This window comes from Maylandia zebra, linkage group LG16 (assembly GCF_041146795.1).
Source record: "Maylandia zebra isolate NMK-2024a linkage group LG16, Mzebra_GT3a, whole genome shotgun sequence".
Taxonomy (NCBI): domain Eukaryota; kingdom Metazoa; phylum Chordata; class Actinopteri; order Cichliformes; family Cichlidae; genus Maylandia; species Maylandia zebra.
In genome coordinates this window covers 31,633,127-31,652,957 of record NC_135182.1, presented here as the reverse complement: position 1 = coordinate 31,652,957, position 19,831 = coordinate 31,633,127, and the positions used below count along the sequence as shown (strand labels likewise).

The following is a 19,831-nucleotide window of genomic DNA, read 5'->3' as shown; positions in this document are numbered from 1 at the left end:
CTTAGTTTCACTTTCTGCCTGCAGCTCATATTCTCTGCAAAAGCATGCAGTTTCCTGTCAGTACGTTTTGGCACAGACTGTACTCAGAGTTGGGCCTCTCTTATACATAAAACAATATAATCAGCAAATAAGTGCTAAGAATATATATTAAATACATGACACCACTAACATCTCCCTGCTGCTCTCCAAAAGTGATTATAAGAGATGGATGTAGCTTCTGTGGCTGAAATTATCATTTAATATGCAAGTGCCTTTAACCCGCATTGTTTTTAATTTCCAGCAGGGGGCATCTCCTCTAGCTACATAATGAAACTAATTTCCATAGAAGTCTATGGGAGAACAGCCCTTGTCTCGTGACCTGTGACTGAAGTAAACACCTTCCTCACGAGTTCATGGTTTCAAGTCTTGCTGATTATAACATGATGTTCTTTTTGTAAATAATGGTCTTCATTACAGTCAAAAAAGAAATTAAATCGAGGTATATTCAGTTAACAAGTTGCTATCATTTAAATGTCTCTTGTGTTCCAGTTTCTCGGTCAGACTGGTTCCTTTTTGAAAAAGCTGGTGCTTCTAGAATGACCTTTGCTAAGCAATAAGTTGTGTCACGATGGCTTTATCCATTTACAGTCTGTGTTTGAAAAAAGGTTGATGAAAGGATTGAGAAATAACCAACATGCAGATATAAACTGTAGACAGACAAACCAAAACTAAAAGCTTGAAAAGGCGAAAATAGATCAGCAATGCTCAGGGGAATTGCAAAGTGGGGGATAATTTTGTGTATGCTTTTCCCCTTTCTCACACACAATCCTAGTTAGTATTAGTATAAGTATTGAGCAGTAGAGCTTTAATTACAGGTCCCAAGTGTAGTCTTACTGTAGCTTAAGCACAAAGTGCATATTTGTTTCTTCTGAGTTTGACAGTCAAAAACAAAAATTGTGTTGCTCTGAGGAAAAAAGTCATTCTTTTTAAAAATGTAACAGATTGTCCCTCTAGACCACTTTATTCTTCATAGTTCTGTCCAAAGACAGCGAGTGCATGATGCACACAGCCTTTCTCTTAGCTGGTTGAGTGTGCTGTGTGCACTGTCTTCAATCATTATTTTATTCTTTCTCCGTGTATGTTTTGGTAAACAAACTGTATTGAAGATAGGAACTTGGAAAAGAAGTTGGGGGGATTTTCACAGCTTTAAATGCGTTCCAAGGAACTTGATTATGGATTATAAACAACGTGATAGACATGTTTTTCCCCACTGAGTTACACCCTCATAACACAGTTGTCAAACATATTCCAAAAGTAATCTTAGACAGGTACGTGTAACGGGTCAAGCGTGTGCTTTAGCGCTTATGTTTCTGCCCTGTTTTATCTCCAGTTGTTTGTGGAGCTGAACGAGCTGATTGTGGAGAAGGACCATGAAATGCGATGGAAGGAGCGCGCTCGCTGGATCAAGTTCGAGGAGGATGTGGACGATGAGACGGACCGCTGGGGAAAACCTCATGTGGCCTCGCTGTCCTTCCGCAGCTTGCTGGAGCTTCGCCGCACCATCACACATGGTAAAAAGCTCCTGTGTGTGTCCAGCAAGCATCACGTTATCAGTCATGCAGTTTATCGTATGTGCAGCTGAAATGAAATTCACAAACATAACTGTGATATGCAGAAAACCGCAAATTGTTTCCTGCTTTGTTTCAAGCTTGCTTAAAACTGTTTCTTCCCCTTAAGACTGAATAAAGTTGCAGCAGCGACTTGTTTGGGTTGGCCTTTCTTCTCTAGGTGCCATCCTATTGGACCTCGAACAGACCTCTCTGCCCGGCATCGCCCACCTGGTCGTGGAGACGATGATCATTTCCGATCAGATCAGAGCCGAGGATAGGCCCAACGTTCTTCGGGCCCTGCTTCTCAAACACAGGTCAGTAACCAGGCTGACACTAGCATTAGGCTGTGCCTGATTGAGTGCATCACCAATTCATAACATTATTTCCTGCGGTGGTAAACAGTGAAGAACCACAGTTCAAGGAGAAGATGTTTCAAGTTAATGGAAAAGAGATGAAAAATAAAAGCCGAGCAGAGCAGTGAATCAGAGAAATAAAAGTGATTGTTTTCCCCGATTGGTTTGCAGCAGTTTAATTATAAAGACTAGTTAAAATGCTAACACCACCTTCGATTTTTGTAACACAGGGTGTCATCCTGTGTGCTGCTGCTGCTTTATGTTTGTAGGCGTGTGTGCCAGTGTGTGCACTAGCTCTGACAGATAGAGAGCAGAAAAAAAGATGTGACTTGGTGTGTAAGTTTTTCCGAAAGTTCTCATTGTGTCAGGGGACACAGAAGAGCAAACCATTTAGCTTTCTTGAAATATTTGAAAGGAGTCTGGTTAAGGCTCTTTTTGACTTTGTGCCTGACCCTGAGTAAAGATCATATTAACATGTAACACACTCATGTTAAGAAAAGGTTGTTTAAGTGTTCTTTATGCGTTTGGATTTACAGTAGCTTAATGAGAATGTGCTTCCTTAACATGTTTATCTTTGGATCTTTGAGAAAAAAAGCTTCCTGTTTATCCCTTGACTTCTGTTTCATGAGATATTCCCTAAAATCAGTGAGATTTAGTTGGTTCTTTACCCATGTATTAACCAACCTGTCAATTTAGGGTACTGTGGATGCAGCTTTGTTTACATTCTGACCCTGGATTGTAGGTTTGGTCGTATGAAGAATTAGATCCAAGCCTTCCTGCTCATTAATCATTATCCCACAGAGGAGAGAAAAAAAAAATTCAACTCAGGGGAACTGAGCTGGGAATTTCCAAAAAGTGACATTTAACAAGACTTGGCTCATCAACTGCTGTACTTCCCCGGGTTGACTGAACTGCAAATGTCAAGACTGGGCTGTATCTGTACTGAGTGTTAAAGCCTGTGCTGTTAGACTTGGCATTTGAGTCTTCGTTGTGTGGTCCTTCCTGGATGTTTGATCTTTGCCTTTGTTTAAGACCGTTGCTGATTCCTACGCACCGAGAGTGAAAAGGAGAGTGTAAAATTTATGTGTCCCCAAAATTCACTTTATAAATCCAGGCTTACTTTTTTCCTAAAAAACTATACGTGTTTTCATTTCAAATGTTTCCTGTTTCTTTCTAGCTGGCTCAGCTGTTATTTGAGCCGAGGAGTTTTCAGCGCTTTGCTTTTTTCTGCATTAGTAAGTCTAAGCCTGCCACTGCTGGATCGATGGTGTTGTTGGAAATTATTGGGTGTGATGCTGTTAAACCAGCGGAAGTGTATATGAGTAGATATGGGAAGGTGGTGGTAATCATAGGACACTAGAACGTGCTTTTCGTTGTCATAATCCGAATTCAAAAAAGTAATATTTAACTAGCTATTCACAAAACACGTGAGGATATAGTTACTTACATCCTGTACCCAAGTCAAACAAATAAAAGCATGGAACTGTGACTCCAGTGCTCCCTGATATTGCCACTCATTGATTTGCCCTGGCATTGACACGACAGCTAAACTGTGATACACGTGGCCAATCGAATAGCGCTCTATAACACAGCGAATTACATTTTACAGTTACATAACTAGAGACTGGAAACAAGTCAAGTAAATGTTGGCTAAATTACCAGAGGAAAGACGAGCCCTGCCTGTCAGAAGTACATACAATGTTGCCATCTTACTCACAAAGCCTCCAATTAATATTAATAGAAACAAATCTAAATCCTGTTCTGCAGCTTATGATATTTAACTCAAGAGCTCCTGTGACTTTTGCTTTTCTAAAATGATGCTTTTGTACTTAGGTGGAAGTAGTATAGAAAATAAGATAAGGAAGACAAGCGCATTCCAGAACAACTTTTGAACTTGGAGTGAGACAGTTTTGTCAACTGGTGTTGAATTTTCCCTCACGCCTGTTATTGTTATACTTTACAAGGAGCTCAGAATGTCCCTTTTTCTCCTGACTGCATAGAACCTCAGTCCTGCCAGGTTCCCCCCTTTTTTTTAAGGCAGAATGGTACAGCCTGGATTTGAAGAAGAAGAATCTCTCCTGGATAATGGTGTGGTGACCTTAGTTAGACCCATGGATTATAGCGAACATGGCAACATTTACAGTTCTTTTTTACATATTTTGCACACATGCTCACAAAGCGCCACAGCAGATGCACTCAGAAGAAGCAGGCCAGTGGACGTTCTTAGCAGCGGGCCTTCATGCATTCGTTCCACATTTCACTGCCTTTTCGCATAAATTCCCAGCATGTCACTGGCTGGTTCCACAGGGAAAAGAACACTCCGTCATTAGAGTCATCGCTAGGCTAAAAGATCAGATTTATGACGTGGAATAAAATCACACTGAAGTGCTGCTAGGATTTAGCTCATCGCTTACTCAGACCACTTTAAGGATCCTTTGGAAACGTTTTGTGTGCAATTGACTTCAGTGTCACACTTCGTTCTTTTGTCTTGGGGCGCTGTCTCTTCCAATTTGAGCGCAGTCTTATTGGACCATGTGGGCCTAATGAGTGAGGTGATGTCACCAGTGGACTGAACAGTGATGTAGTGAAACTTGGCCAGTTTGACATGCTTAAAAACTTGTCTTTAAGTGGGGTGAAATGTGCTTAACATCACACGCAAAGAAAGCAGAGAAAATAAGGGCTACAAAGGTCAGTCTCTGGCTCTTTTATTGATACCGTAATGCAAATATCACGTTAATGTGTCAACTCAGATTTTCCTGAAACCGCTTTCTGATTAGCTGCAAAGCGGTTTAATTTTGGAAGGATTTTGCTGATGACTTTTCTAAGATTTATGACCTCCACTGCAGCCGCATGAGGTAAAGATGGTCAACACATTAAATGAACAAAAGATGGATTAGGTGAATAAGAAGCACAGCTGTTTTGAGCATTTCTAGAATCCAGGTAATTCTGCAGCCCACTTAAAAATGATTAAGCTGTCCTTAGCATTAGGCAATTGAGCATGGATATTTTTGGCCTTGAAAACAGTAGTTATTAAATAATAGTAAAAGCAGCTGCACCTTCTGGAGGCTTTGAGTTAAGATTATATTTCTGATTCTTACCTTTGAAAAAGTGCTTGCAGAAGCACCCACTGGAATTTCAGGTCTTGTGAAAGTTCACGTAGGTATTTATTAATGTCATGGAAAAATGTTGACATTTACAAGACTGGACTTGCACCAAATTTGATTCAGACTATTTCCGTTGTTCTTATTCCCCTGAATGACCCTTATCATTTGGTATCACCAGTTCTTAGCTGTCTCCAGCTACGAGCAGGCTCGGGCAGTTAACACATTTAATTTTGGAGGTGCCGCCTCGTTGACAGAAGCGTGTTTCCGTTCTAAAGCAGCAACAAAAGTAAGCACAGTTGGGGGAGTTGTTGGTAGCATAATCCCATAACCTTCATCTCGAGTTCGACCACCTCCTTTTGAAGGTAACTTTCTTGGCCTTTCACTTTTACTCACTGACTTTTGTTTTCATTCACTGTCTGGTTAGATTTAGGCATTGAAATGTTACACCGGTAGTCTATTTTGTACCACCACAAGTACGAGTCTGCATAGGTTCAAGTGTTGGAGATAGGACCTGAAATCCCCATCTCAATGTCCAGCCTCCAGTTTCCTATCACTGTGCAGGCTTTTCCTTGCAGACAGTATAGGATGGCAGTTGCTGGCCATATCTATGGATGAGATAACAACTGCAACTGGCATTTCGAAATGAGAATGTATATAACAATTTGATAACTTTGATGATCTCTTAGCCCTTATTTGGCTCTCACATGAGATTGACTTTTGGGATTCAAATGAAATGAGTGGACGGGTATTGGTTGCTTATATCATCATTAGAATCTGCTCTCTTACTGTGACCCAAATCTCCTTCACAGCCTTGGTTGTGCTTTTGTGCGTTCTGCTAATTTGCAAAAGCCTCCATGTTAAGATGCTCATTGCTGTTTAATATTGTGATGTTAACTTTAATCACATTAACATTTTTTGCAGTTTAGTGACTATATTATATTGCAGGCATAGCTGGAAATTATACTTTGTATATATATATATATATATAATTATTTTTTTTGCAGCCATCTAAGCGATCACAAAAATCGTTTTCATCGCCACCACTCATCCAGCAGTCTTCATGGCAGCTACAACCACAACCACGTCCACGACACCAACCAGCCATTGGTGTCCGAAGAGCACGATGAGCACCACGAACACAAAGGACCCGTGTACGATCCCAAACAAGACGTTTTTGTTAGCCTGTTTGTAAGTTTTCTCTTCTCTCTTTAATGTGTTACACATTGTCAGTGTCTCTGTAGTTAACGTCATTTACACAGCTCATTTGATTTTTAAGAGGCTCCTGACAGAGATCTGAGAAATATGGGGTCTCGGCGATGAAACAATGTGACGTCGTTGAAACAGTGCAGGCAGACAGCGCGTTAAATTGGCTCTACCAAAGCCAAAGTGAGTGATTAAGTAGCTCTGACAAGATCCCACCGGGGTAATTGGACACAGCTATCTAAGTGGACGGAGATTAAAGGGATGCTGAGCTGTCTTGTTTTAGTTTATGGTTTGCATTAAGTTCTAAGAAGCACACAGTGAGCACAGATTTTGAACGTGGTTACACAAAATTCCTGATGTGAGGCCCGTGGCTCTCACTTTGGCCTTTGAGACGCTTCTTAACAAGGTCAGAGGTCATGTAAGTAGTTCTTGAAGTCGGAGAACGCAGGCCTCCCTGCGCCACATGTGTTGAGTTAAGTTCTTAGTCAGCGTACAGGTGCTTCTGGTTAAAGCATCTTGATATATTAGCTGCGAAAACTTGTTCCTCCTCAGCTTAAAATGTTGGCAAATTTAAACCAGCTTATTAAAAAATATTTTTGAGGCATAAAAAATGGTTTGAAATGAGATGTGACTGTTGATACCTACGTTCCCACAAATGTAAGAATAATGTCACATTATTAGCGCAGTTCTTTGTTATATCACATCACCCTGGCTAGCCAGTAATGTGGGTAATCTTTGTACTGTTCTTCCTCCAAGAAATCTCTCCACCCTCTGCCGGAGACTCATCCAGCCACAGCCAGATCTATGAAACTTCTCGCCAAGATTCCCAAAGACGCTGAGGCGGTCATTGTTTTAGTTGGTAAGCTTTGGGACAGAGTTTTTCTTTTCAGTTTTTATAAACCACTGGGAGAATAATGCTAATTTCTTGATTTGGCTGTGCCTCACAAACTGCCACTCTCAATATTTTTCTTGTGAAGTACATCAAATCAGTAAGCAGGTTTTTTTTATTTCTTTATTTTGTCCTGTTCTGTAAGGTTGTGTTGAATTTCTGGAGCAGCCGGCTATGGCCTTTGTCAGGCTGAGCGAGGCAGTCCTTCTGGAGTCGGTGCTTGAGGTTCCCGTCCCTGTTCGATTTATTTTCGTCCTTCTCGGTCCCAGTCAGTCCAACGTGGACTATCATGAAATTGGACGTTCTTTCTCCACTCTCATGTCAGACAAGGTAGTCTCCAAATCTTATTCTAAGGCTCTAAGGTGTGTAATTTTTTTTACTAATAATGATAATCTGCTAAACCAAAATAGTTTTGAATCCTATAATATCTTTCCAGTGATAGAAAGTGGGGGTTAAAATTGGACAAGTCACACAGATTTCTAATTATCCTGCTTTTTCTGTCACGGCCATCCACTTCTGTTCTGGATTAGAACTTCCATGAGGTTGCCTACTTTGCTGATGACAGACAAGACCTCCTGAATGGCATCAATGAATTCCTGGACTACAGCATCGTGATTCCACCGTCAGACGTGGAGGGAAAAGACCTCCTGAAGACAGTGGCTGACTTCCAGAAACAGATGCTGCGGAAGAGAAAGGAAAGAGAGCTCAAGAAGCACAGCTCCTTAATTGGAGTAGAGTCAGAAATCAAAGGTAAAAAATAATGTACTTGAATTGTTCCAGACAGCACTGGTTCAGAAAAGGCTGGAAAACTTCAGTGAACAACTAGACACCTGGACACTTGAGACTTGTGTATTAGGGCTCAAATCAACAGAAGAAATGTGTCTAATCTATTCTCATGTCTTTTCTCTTCTGTAAGTTCTGATGTTTTCATAGAATCTATTGTAAATAGAAAAAATATAAAATTCATTCACTACCTTGTTTTTTGGAGGAAGAAATTATTAGATTTAGAAGAGCAAATGAATCGTTAAGTTATCAGCCAAATGCTAAAAAGCTTTGTTAGCAAGGAATGTGCATAGGCTATATAGACAGAAACCAATACAAGCTAATTAACAACCAAATAAAATACTAGAATTTTGCTTACAAAAGCTGGACTTCTTGGATGGCCTTTTCCAAAAGCAACCAGCAGCATAAATATGGTCAAATGGTCCATATCAGTAACTAGCATCATAAACAGCTAGCATCAATCGCTACGTATTTTAGCACCCACTGGTCAGTCACAGAAGTAATGAACTAATATTTGCAAAAAAAAAGCAGCAATAAAATTTAAGCATGGAAGATAAAGCACATAATTTACCCCCTGTACAGCTGTTATAAAGGAGACGTTTCTTTCTACTATAAAGTTGGACATTTTAAAATGAGGGTCAAAAAGAAATGACTCCCTTTTGGAGGTAACGTCAAGTGGCCAGTTGAAGAACTGCAGTGGTTTATTGTTTTTTACTCATGGATGGTCCGTGGATATTAGTTTGTTCATGCTGTGATGCCTGTATGAATGCCCACAGAGGTGAGTCCTGAGGAGGAGGAGGAGGGAGAACAGGAAGTGGATCCATTAAAGCGCTCAGGAATGCTGTTTGGAGGTTTGATCCACGACATCCGCAGGCGTTACCCGCAATATGTGAGCGACTTAAAAGACGCCCTGGACATGCAGTGCATTGCTGCTGTCATCTTCATCTATTTTGCCGCACTGTCACCCACTATTACCTTTGGAGGCCTCCTGGGTAATCAAAACTTACTTAAAATATATAGTCCATATTCTTTGATGTACTGCATCTAATTTGTCTATCTCTGTGTGGCTACTTCTACATACAGGAGAGAAAACAGAGGGCATGATGGGAGTGACTGAACTCATTGTTTCCACTGCAACTATCGGAGTTATATTCTCACTGCTTGCTGGACAACCCCTTCTCATCACTGGCTTCTCTGGACCCTTACTGGTGTTTGAAGAGGCCTTCTATAAGGTGACTTTTAACAAGACAATGACAACACAAAGCCTCCCTCTTCATATCATCCCATGTACTTTTTCTCTTGTCAGGTGATTAATCTGTCCTCTCACTCAGTTTTGTCAGGTCTACAACTTTGAGTACCTGACTGGTCGAGTGTGGATCGGCTTCTGGCTCATCTTCATCGTCCTGGTGATTGTGGCAGCAGAGGGTAGCTTCCTTGTCCGCTACATCTCACCTTTTACACAGGAGATTTTCGCTTTCCTCATCTCCCTCATCTTCATCTATGAGACTTTCTCTAAGCTCATCAAGGTAAGAATTTAAACAGTAATCAGTCCTGCAAATGCTAATAAAATCAGTCACATTGTATAGATTTACTCTTTTTTTTTTTTTCTTCCAGGTTTTTAAGGAACATCCACTGATGGCAGTGTATCCCACTGACGCCAGTGGGTCTCAATATTTTGATGGTCCCATATACAACCAGCCTAACACTGCTCTTCTTTCTCTGGTGCTCATGATGGGCACTTTCTTTGTTGCATTCTTTCTCAGGAAGTTTCGAAACAGCCGGTTTTTAGGTAACAAGGTAATAAACTTCCTTTAATCCTTTCAAACAAATCATATCATACTTCTCATGAGAATATAAATGGACTCTATAGAGCATTTTTTATTACATCTAGTCTAAGTCTAAAGTGAATGGACTTCTTTATGTTTAATGGAGACAAGGGTGAAACCACTGCGATACCTTGCCCTCACCCTATCATATGATCTATTAAGGTCAGCTGACACGTGTTGTGAGTGGGGGTTGAGGCGCTTGGGAAGAGATCTCAAGACTGCATTGTAGGTGGCTGACAGTTGGTGTCATAACCCACCGCATCTGTTTAATTACGGTTGTACACAGGGCACATAGATGGCTTCTTTTACTCTTCTGTCAAGCCCGCTTTGTTGTCGAAAGAGTGACCTTTACCCTTTAGGTGAGGGTGTACAGTATAGTGCTGCTCTGCACAGCATGCACAGGCAAGGCAAGGCAAGGCAAGTTTATTTGTATAGCACAATTCAACAACAAGGTGATTCAAAGTGCTTTACAGAGACATTAGAAACAAGAACAAATAAAAAGCATGATTTAAAATTGAATAAAACAAGCAAATAAACTAACTAACTAATTAACAAACAAACAAACAACAGTATATAAAATCAAAACAGATAAAATCAGAACAGTAGATAAAATCAGTAGTTAAATGTAAGTTTTGAAATTTAAGCTTAAAGTGTGGATTTGGTGCTTTATTCAAATGCAGCTGAGAACAGGTGAGTCTTCAACCTGGATTTAAATAAACTGAGTGTTTCAGCTGATCTGAGGCTTTCTGGGAGTTTGTTCCAGATATAAGGAGCATAAAAGCTGAATGCAGCTTCTCCGTGTCTGGTTCTGACTCTGGGAACTGATAAAAGACCGGATCCAGATGACCTGAGGGATCTGGATGGTTCATACTGGGTCAGGAGGTCATTGATGTATTTTGGTCCTAAACCATTCAGAGCTTTATAGGCCAGCATCAGAACTTTAAAGTCTGTCCTCTGACGGACAGGCAGCCAGTGTAAGGACCTCAGAGCTGGACTGATGTGGTCCACTTTTTTGGTCTTAGTGAGGACTCGAGCAGCAGAGTTCTGAATGAGCTGTAGTTGTCTGATTGATTTTTTTAGGTAGACCTGTAAAGATGCTGTTACAGTAATCAAGCCTACTAAAGATGAATGCATGGACTAGTTTTTCCAGGTCCTGTTGAGACATCAGATCTTTTATCCTTGATATATTCTTGAGGTGATAGTAAGCTGACTTTGTTATTGTCTTAATGTGTTTTTCTAAGTTTAGGTCTGCATCCATCACTACACCCAAATTTCTCTCCTGGTTTGTGGTTTTTAGATGTATAGATTGAAGTTCTCTGGTGACCTGTAATCGTTTTTCTTTGGCGCCAAAGACTATTACTTCAGTTTTGTTTTTGTTTAGCTGGAGAAAATTGTGGCACAACCAGTCATTGATTTCCTCCAGTGTTGTTATCTTGTGTTTGGGAGCTTTTGTCCTTGAGATAAACCAGTATTTGTCTGAAGCTGCAGCTGGGTCTAAAGTACAATGCTCATGATAGGGTGAGGGAAGGTGTCACAGTGGTTTCAGCCGAAACCTCTGGTGATGTTAAGGACCCACACCTTTTTTCACACCGTGGCTCAGGTGAGGTCAGCAACCCTCACTAAGGTTTAAATACCTCTCTGAAACTCTCTTCCATTTGGTTTTAGAAGTGACGACACCTCTTGAATGAGAGGTGAAACATCTTCTTGAAATTTAAATTTCATTTACTTTCTAAATAAATACATATTTTACTGTATATTTTAGAAACAGTATTGTTTAAACTTCATCCTCTGTGGCTTTTCTGCATGCTGTTACCACTAAATATTGTGGAAAGGTGTCCAAACCTCAGCAGGGATGTGTGACATGCTGTGAAAGAACAAGGGCCATATATGAAACATTGCTCTTTAGCACTTCTAGTGGAGGAAAACGTCAGCGTTTATGTCAGAAGGTTGATTCTGTCCATCTGGACAGAAATGTTTTGTCACTCATACAAATGTATTCTTCATTCGCAGTTGAATGCATAATGACTGTTATGCAACTGTACCATTTATAAGTTTGGGAAAACCTGCAGTGAGCTAAGACTGAATAACTCACTTGTTCCAGATGAACATTTCTGGCATTTCTGTACCTGGATGACAGAGCATGTATCAAGACTTCACAGTTTATATTTGAAGGTAAACTGTAGCTTAAGATGAGACGAGGCAGGTAGGCTGTGTGATTTCAGATCGTAAATATCTTTGTCTCTGCACTGAAACGGTTATGTGCAGTTATTCAGTGATGCAAATACGTTTTTAAGCTTCTGTTTTACAGACAAACTACTGCTGGCTAGTCTTGATAGCTAAAGTGGTTTGTTTTGATGAAAAAAGAGCAGATCAGTCATATAATTTATACTCATTCATATGAAAAGCAATTCAAATCAGCATTTTTCCACTCAACAGGAGGTTGTTCCCTTCTGCATGACTTCTTTTTACATAATCTTTGACTTATGCTCAAGTGATGTTTCTCTTTATGAGATCTGGGATGTATTTTCACTTTTAATTTAATGTTTGGTTTCTTGATATCCCCAGGCCAGAAGGATTATCGGTGACTTTGGCATCCCGATCTCAATCTTAGTTTCAGTACTGGTGGATTACGCCATTACTGACACTTACACACAGGTAGCGTCACTGCTAATCACAGAAATCCTGCACAGCAAGTGCAGACATTTTTCAAAAGCTCTAACACATTTTTCTTTTCAGTATTAAAAACAGATTTTTTTTTTCTCTCTTTTAGAAACTCAATGTGCCATCAGGTTTTTCTGTCACGTCTCCTGATAAGAGAGGTTGGTTTATCAGCCCCTTTGGTGACAAGAAGCCCTTCCCCACTTGGATGATGGGGGCGTCTGTTGTTCCTGCCCTGCTTGTGTTCATTCTTATTTTCATGGAAACTCAAATTACTTCGTACGTTCGCACGCCATGATTATATACAGTTGCAAAGAATTCTGTACATGTGCATGAAATATGTTCACTAAAATAAACATTTTATTGTTTTCGTCTTGTTCCTCCAACATCTTAGGTTGATAGTCAGTAAGAAGGAGCGTCGGCTGGTTAAAGGCTCCGGCTTCCATCTGGATCTCCTGCTCATTGTCATCCTGGGTGCCCTCTGCCCCCTTTTTGGCTTGCCGTGGCTCACGGCAGCCACTGTGCGCTCTGTCACTCATGTTAACGCGCTCACAGTGATGAGCAAGGCCACGGCTCCTGGAGAAAAGCCCATGATCCAGGAGGTGAAAGAGCAGAGGCTCACCGGACTTCTTGTGGCTGTGCTTGTTGGTAAGAGGAGAGGCAAGGATGGGAGTGGGGAGTACCAAATGATTATGCAGCACACCCCCTTGCTTTTTTGATCATAGCTTAGCAACTGTAGTTAGAAAGGCCTGACATCAAGCCTGTTGTTTTAGATATACATACATTGCATTTATGTATATTTATTTGCAGACTTTCTAAACAGATGGTTGTTTAGAACGTCTACAGCACTTTGACTGCGATTTCTTTAAAAAAAAAAAAAAAATGTGTATCATGCTCTGTTATGTAAGATTTCAAATATTCAATTAAGTCCATAAACTCATTAGGAAAAGGTCCTAATTGCTGAGGAGTTGGGGTATTTTCTCCCCACTGCAGGCCATTAAAAGGAATGCAGTTTTAAGGTGCTTTAACACAAGAATGGAGCCTCAAAGTCTGAAAGTGAAGCCAGTGGCCGAGTCAAATGAAAAGAACGTTTTTTTAAGGAATCTGTGCAGTCCTGTGAAAAACAAATTAAACCATTACTTCTTTCGGAGGAGTTAAGAGGATAAGTAGTAGCCAGATGCTGCTAATCAAATGCACTTGACTAACTGATCTTTAGCAAGTTTGGACACTTCTATAAAAGCAGTATTCGTAGTTTTCTGGTCTGGAGCATTCGGATGTGTTACTACAATGCCACATTTTCCCCAGGAGTGGACGGACCAGCATATTCAGCCAGATCTCAGATTTTTCAGTGAACAGAGACACTGTTAGAAAACCCAAAAGCTCAGATTCTACAGGTCTCAATTCGCATGGTAAATATTAAAGTGCATGACAACATCAGAAAAACTGAACAAGTATTGCTTGTTTGGAAAGGGTTGCTAGGAGAAAGCCTCTTCTCTGTAAAAAGAAAGAACATAGTGTACTTAGCTTTGCAAAGTTTGCATCTGAACAAACCACAGGACTTCTGGAACAATGTGCTTTGGACATATGAGTGGAGTCATAATGTTTGGTAATAATGCACTGTGCCACTTGTGGCAAAAGCCAAACTAAAGGTTGGCTGAAATTGGGTCTTGCAACAGAACAATGATCCAAATTATAGCAGTAAATCAACAAAAGGAAAAGGAAAAGATTAAGGAAGGAGAACTGTGCATAAATTAATCCTCAAATAGTTGACCTGCTATACCTAATGAGCTACATCAACCCTAAAGTTCTTCTTAAGTCAGACAGAAAAAGATTACCTCAAGTTACTTAATGTTAAGATGGCTCTACAAGATACTGAATGGGGTGCACTTGGTCTTTCAGGGGTTTGCACAGAGTCTGTGAAAATGTCCATTTTCACATGATTGCATATACACTGTGTGGATGCTGCCATAGTAAGTATAGCAACATTAATTCCAAAGTCAAAATAAACGCAATTATTTTGTCCAATTACAGAAAAACATATAAAGCCTGTTGTTTTTTAAGAGTTTGCCAACATTAACGCAGAAATTAACCTATTTAATTTAGTTAAAATTAATTGAAAAGGGGAGACAATGTAATCGGCTGGCAGAATTACACTTCTTATCATTCTATGTAAGGAAAGTGTAAGGATCAGAATTTACACCAGATCAATATTCAAGATGGAATAAAACACGAATCTGAACCAGTGGCTATTTCTAGGTAAATAAACGCGAGCTGGAAGAGTGGCAGCTCTGTAGCTCCTGCATGTCTAGACATTCATGAAGGTTGACTCAGCCCAACAACAGCTTAAAATGATTTTTCATTCTTTGTCTTCAAAATGAGCCGAGACAGTCGTTCTACAAGAAGAAAATTTTGTGAAAGTGAAAATGCACTGCCTGACATTGCAGCATTGTTTTTCATCCACTGACTCATTGCGTTTTGCCGACTGAAAGTCTTGTTTCAATTAAGGTAGGGTTCCCGAAGCAATCTTAAGTCTAGTTTGATCCAGTTTGGGTATGCAGGCGTGGTGAGTCATCATGATTGTTGAGCTTTTGTTTGAGTGAAATGCTGTTTGGATTAGGAAGAAGACTGTTTGGATTAGCCCTCAGAGTATCTTAACCAAGGCATCTGAAGAGGGAGTGTGTTTCTAATAAAAGGCACGACAGCGTGTTTGTTTTTAAGGGCCGTTCCCGTTCCCTTGTTGAATGAATAATTTTCTCCACAGTTGCCAGTTATTGTGCACGCATGCAGTAAAATCATGTTAAAAGTCCCCCTTTAAATCCCTGTTTGCCCATCAGGTATGTCCATAGTGATGACAGATATTCTCCGCCTCATCCCTCTGGCTGTGCTCTTCGGGATCTTCCTGTACATGGGGGTCACCTCTCTGACGGGCATCCAGCTGTACGAACGCATAACGCTTATGGTCACGCCTGCCAAGCACCACCCGGACCACATCTACGTCACCAAGGTAGCACACGCAATAGCAGTGTTTACATGCCCTCTGCTCTATTATGAGCGGTAACATGGAGAAACCAAAGCCAGCAGAGCAGCAACTGCGGGACCAAAATGACGTCCGTCCTCAGCGTTTGAGTTAAATCAAAAGAAAAACAGAGAGGCTTAGATGCTGAGAGTCAGAGACATACTACAACGTCACAGTGGATAATGACAAATCCCAATGAAAACCATGCACACCAGATTTCTGGTTTAAAGTCCTGGTTTCGAAAGAGTTTTTTCCTGGAGTTTGGACCCAAATCTGAGAGTAACCTCAACAGTTTAGGGAAAAGCACAGTTCATTTTCTGGCCATCTGGTTACTAATTCATCCATTCCTCTTATTTCACCTGCAGCTGTCAGACTATAGCATAGTTTTATCTACTCTTTGTATTACTGGTGTCAAACCATTTACATCTGTAATTTAAAACATCTAATTCAAATATTAAAGCAAAAAAAATCAGAAAAGATAAAAATAAAAACTAGATTCTAGAAAAATGTCTTAATTTTAGTCTTTTAGCGTTACTTCATGTCGTGTTGTGCTGTATTCTAAAACCTTGTAAATTTTGCCTCCCGTAAATCATTCAGTATTTATATTGCATCAGCTGGCTATAGCATTGCCTCAAAATGCTTTATATTAAAAGGTAAAGATCCTGCAATACTCGAGAGAGTCTTCTATAAGAAGACACATCCTCCTCTGTCACACCAACCCTCTGCATGTCCTCCTTCACTACATCCATGAACCTCTGGATGAAGCTCCGTCTTCAACATCCTTTGCCCAATATATTGTTGCTGAAATTTGAAATAAATTAAGGCGCACACAGCCAGGCTGTCTTTATGAGTTTCATTACTTTTGTTAAGCGGTCAAACAGCACAGGCAATGTGACAGTAGCCTGCATCTTTATAGAGACGGGTTATCTCTCTGCCATGGTCACAGAATACTTTGTGTAATAAAAAAATAACTCGTACATCAACATGTGATATATCTGGAAAATAGCAAAGCTCCGATATTGTCAGGTCAGCTAATCTTAACACCATCAAACCAACTTAACACCTTCAACTCAAAAACATAACCTCTTTTTCTAAAGTTGCTGTGTTTACATGTGCAGCAGATTACCTAGATGTTAAAAAAACAGTTATAACTAGGATGTAGTGGGATCTTGATGTACACACAGCAGCAGTGCGTGAAAACACACACTCTCCATGGGACTACATAGTAGGATTGTATTTCATGTCTTACCAGAAACTTAAACAGCACGTCCTCAAGTGCGCAGATGCTTGCTCTCTCTATTATTTTTTTTTAACAGCACAGTTTCCAACCTAATAGCTCACGTAGAAAAGCTTAGATCTTGTTATGTAGGGAACACTCCCTGCTAACATGTCTCCCATTCACAGCCAGAGCAACTTTGCAGCTGCTTATCGTGATAACTTGCAATAAAGCCTATGAGACTGTAAATAAATTACAACCATTCCCATGTCTTAAAATCCAATCTTAATGGCTTTGTAATTCAAAATTTTCCCTGGTGAATTTCTTAAAAAAAGAGAGACAGAAAATCTAACCCTCATGCATGTTTAAAAAAAGATTAGATGCAGAATTTTCCACTAGATGGAGCCAAAAATGTGATTTGTGCATCTCTGGATATATCTGTCTGTGCTGTAATTTCCTGGTTTCTAACCCTCTGACCAATATGTGTGTGTTTCTTCAGGTGAAGACATGGCGCATGAACATGTTTACCATCACCCAGCTGGCATGCATCGTGGCTCTGTGGGTAGTGAAGTCTACTGCGGCCTCCCTGGCGTTCCCCTTCGTCCTCATCATGACGGTGCCGCTGCGACGCCTCATCCTCTCCAGGATCTTCGAGGAGCGTGAGCTCCAGGCGGTAAGTTTAGGTAGCAGAGGCTTTCCGAGAATGTTTGCCACAATCATCCGATCCCACATAGCCTCGAGATACTTACTGTATACGGCAAATTTAAAATTCAGCGGACGTTTGCATGTTTTTATATCGGTCTAATACTGACTTGCAGGGCTTGAAACAAATTTGACCCCTGACAGTTCTGATGATTATTTTTGCCCCTGTGATCATTTCATCCAAATCATTTCAAGACATACGCAGATATTGCTTTTTGCTTTTGGGTTTCATGTTTTCTTGGACAGATCCACCTAAACCCATACATGTCATCACTGTCAAATTAAAACCTTCCATTTCCTAAATGTCAACTTTTTAAGAGCAAGAAAATAAGCTTATTCTTAACATGACCACCGTTCATATGTTCTCATGAACCCTCTGCGCTGCAGAATTGCCCCAAACCACCTAAAGGACTGGCAAAAGTTGAAAATTGCCAAAGCTGAACCTCCTTGACGTCAAATCCTCCACTCCCCCGAACCTTCACCCTTGTATGAACTCCATAATAAATGTTCCTGTTTCACATTCTTTGCTTTGCTTTTCTGCACTATAGACAATTGGTAAACCAAAGAAAGTCAAAGGGGAAAAATGGCCTTGTAGCTCTGGTTTGTCTCATGTTCACATTAGTGGATGAAATAATGTGAACCTGAGGGAAAGTCATTCCTAGAAAAACTTCTAATGATCCATGTATGGGAAATGCAAATTAAAAAAACAAAACAAAAAAGAAAACTACTAAGTACATGATTTGGACCTTTGCTAGTCAAGATTGACACATACCATCAATGATTTTCTACAATAATTCCATAAATATAACCTAAATCCCAAAAAAGTGGAAACAGTTTGTAAAATGTTAATAAAAACAGAATGCAGCGATCTGCAGATCTCATAAATAAATCCATATTTTCTTCACATGGGAATATAAAAAAACATATCAAAGGTTTACATTTTCCTGTGTTGCTGCATTTTCTTGCTTCCAGAAAAATACTAGCTCAGTCTGAATCTGACACATCTCAAAAACGATGGGACAAAGGCAACAAAAAACTGGGAAAGTAAGTGGCACTAAAAAGAAACAGCTGGAGGAACATTTTGCAAGTAATTAGGTTAACTGGCAACTGGTCAGTTACATGACTGAATAAAAGGGAATTGTGGAACACTCTCAGAATAATATTCCTCAGTGTAAAATTGTGAAGCCATATGCAAACATGATCCAGAAACACGCTTCTCTGGGCCAAGGCTCATTTAAAATGGACTGAGGCAAAGTGGGAAACTGTTCTGTGGTCAGACGAATCAAGATTTGAAATTCTTTTTGGACAACATAGATGCTGCATCCTCTGAACTAAAGTGGAGAGGGAACCTCTGGCTGGTTATTGGTTCAAAAGCCTGCATTTCCGATTCTAGGGGGATGTATGAGTGCCTTAGTTTGCACATCTGGAAAGTCACCATAGGGTATATACAACTTTTAGAGCAACTACACTACCATCCAGACAATGTCTTTTTGAGAAGGCCTTGCTTATTTCAGCAAGACAATGCTAAAGTGCATACTTCATACCTTTACAAGACCTTTCTGAAACATTTGGGACATGATGGAAAATACAACAAAGCAGGCCCAGGACTGTTAAGCAGCTAGAATCCTCTATCAGACAAGAATGAGACAACATTCCTTTCCCAAAAGTCCAGCATCTGCTCTCCTGAGTTCATTTACAGACTGATGTAAAAAGACGATGAGACGCTACAAAGTGGTAAACATGTACCTGTCCCAACTTTCTCGAGATATATTGCTGCCATCAAACTCAAAATGACCGTATGACCTTGAAATGGTCATTTTTTTCTCAATTTAAACATTTGTATTTTTTCTGTGTTCTATAGTTCACAAAATATGGGTTTGAGATTTGCAGATCATTGCGTTTTCTATGTAGTTAAAATTACAGCATTCCAATGTCTTTTTTGGGTTTTTTTTGAACTGGGGATTGCAATTGTTTCACGAATGTTCTTCTTGTTACCACATTTTCCAATAACGACCTATAACTCAGTTCTAAACTGTATATAAAGAAAAAGAATAAAATAAAAATAAAAGCAGACGTTTTAAAAAATGTCTTACTTTTGTCTATATGTTAAACATAATTTGAAAGCCTGCACCTGTGATGCTAAATTGGCTAATGCAGATTAACACAGAAAATTAGATAGACATTACTGTAGTCTGCTTCTTCAAGATTTGGTGACTTTTAAACAGTCAGGCTAGCTTTTTCCATCTGTTTCTGTCTTTGTGTTTAATTTAGGTTAAGTTGCTGCCCGTTGCTATTTGAACTCGCTAAAAAGTCAATAATAGCTGAGCAGTGGTAAACCTTGAAAAAGTTATACGCAAACCAGAAACCTTCAGATTAAAAGTTGTGCCTCGCCACCGCAGCCAACAATTATCAAAAGATGCAGCTTTTATTTTAAAGGTTAATGTTTTCTGTTTCCAGAAAACAGTTTGTGTCACGCTTTTCCTAATTTCACC

At 40.0% G+C, this 19,831-nt stretch overlaps 1 protein-coding gene across 8 annotated transcripts in view; it reads left to right on the top strand.

The window, feature by feature from the left end:
* slc4a3 (solute carrier family 4 member 3) overlaps positions 1-19,831 on the top strand; it is a 67,621-nt gene that overhangs the window by 41,514 nt on the left and 6,276 nt on the right. For all 8 annotated transcript variants that reach the window (XR_013093645.1, XM_076875279.1, XM_014407650.4 and 5 more), the window contains 15 exons: positions 1,370-1,550; positions 1,768-1,903; positions 6,051-6,234; positions 7,006-7,108; positions 7,284-7,468; positions 7,669-7,888; positions 8,698-8,913; positions 9,005-9,153; positions 9,253-9,447; positions 9,536-9,718; positions 12,313-12,402; positions 12,518-12,684; positions 12,800-13,053; positions 15,240-15,409; positions 17,137-17,310. Coding sequence is in view for 7 of the 8 variants with exons in the window: in XM_076875279.1 (XP_076731394.1) it covers positions 1,370-1,550; positions 1,768-1,903; positions 6,051-6,234; positions 7,006-7,108; positions 7,284-7,468; positions 7,669-7,888; positions 8,698-8,913; positions 9,005-9,153; positions 9,253-9,447; positions 9,536-9,718; positions 12,313-12,402; positions 12,518-12,684; positions 12,800-13,053; positions 15,240-15,409; positions 17,137-17,310 (2,607 nt within the window). In the remaining variant the exon portion in view is untranslated. The remainder of the gene's footprint in view (positions 1-1,369; positions 1,551-1,767; positions 1,904-6,050; positions 6,235-7,005; positions 7,109-7,283; positions 7,469-7,668; positions 7,889-8,697; positions 8,914-9,004; positions 9,154-9,252; positions 9,448-9,535; positions 9,719-12,312; positions 12,403-12,517; positions 12,685-12,799; positions 13,054-15,239; positions 15,410-17,136; positions 17,311-19,831) is intronic.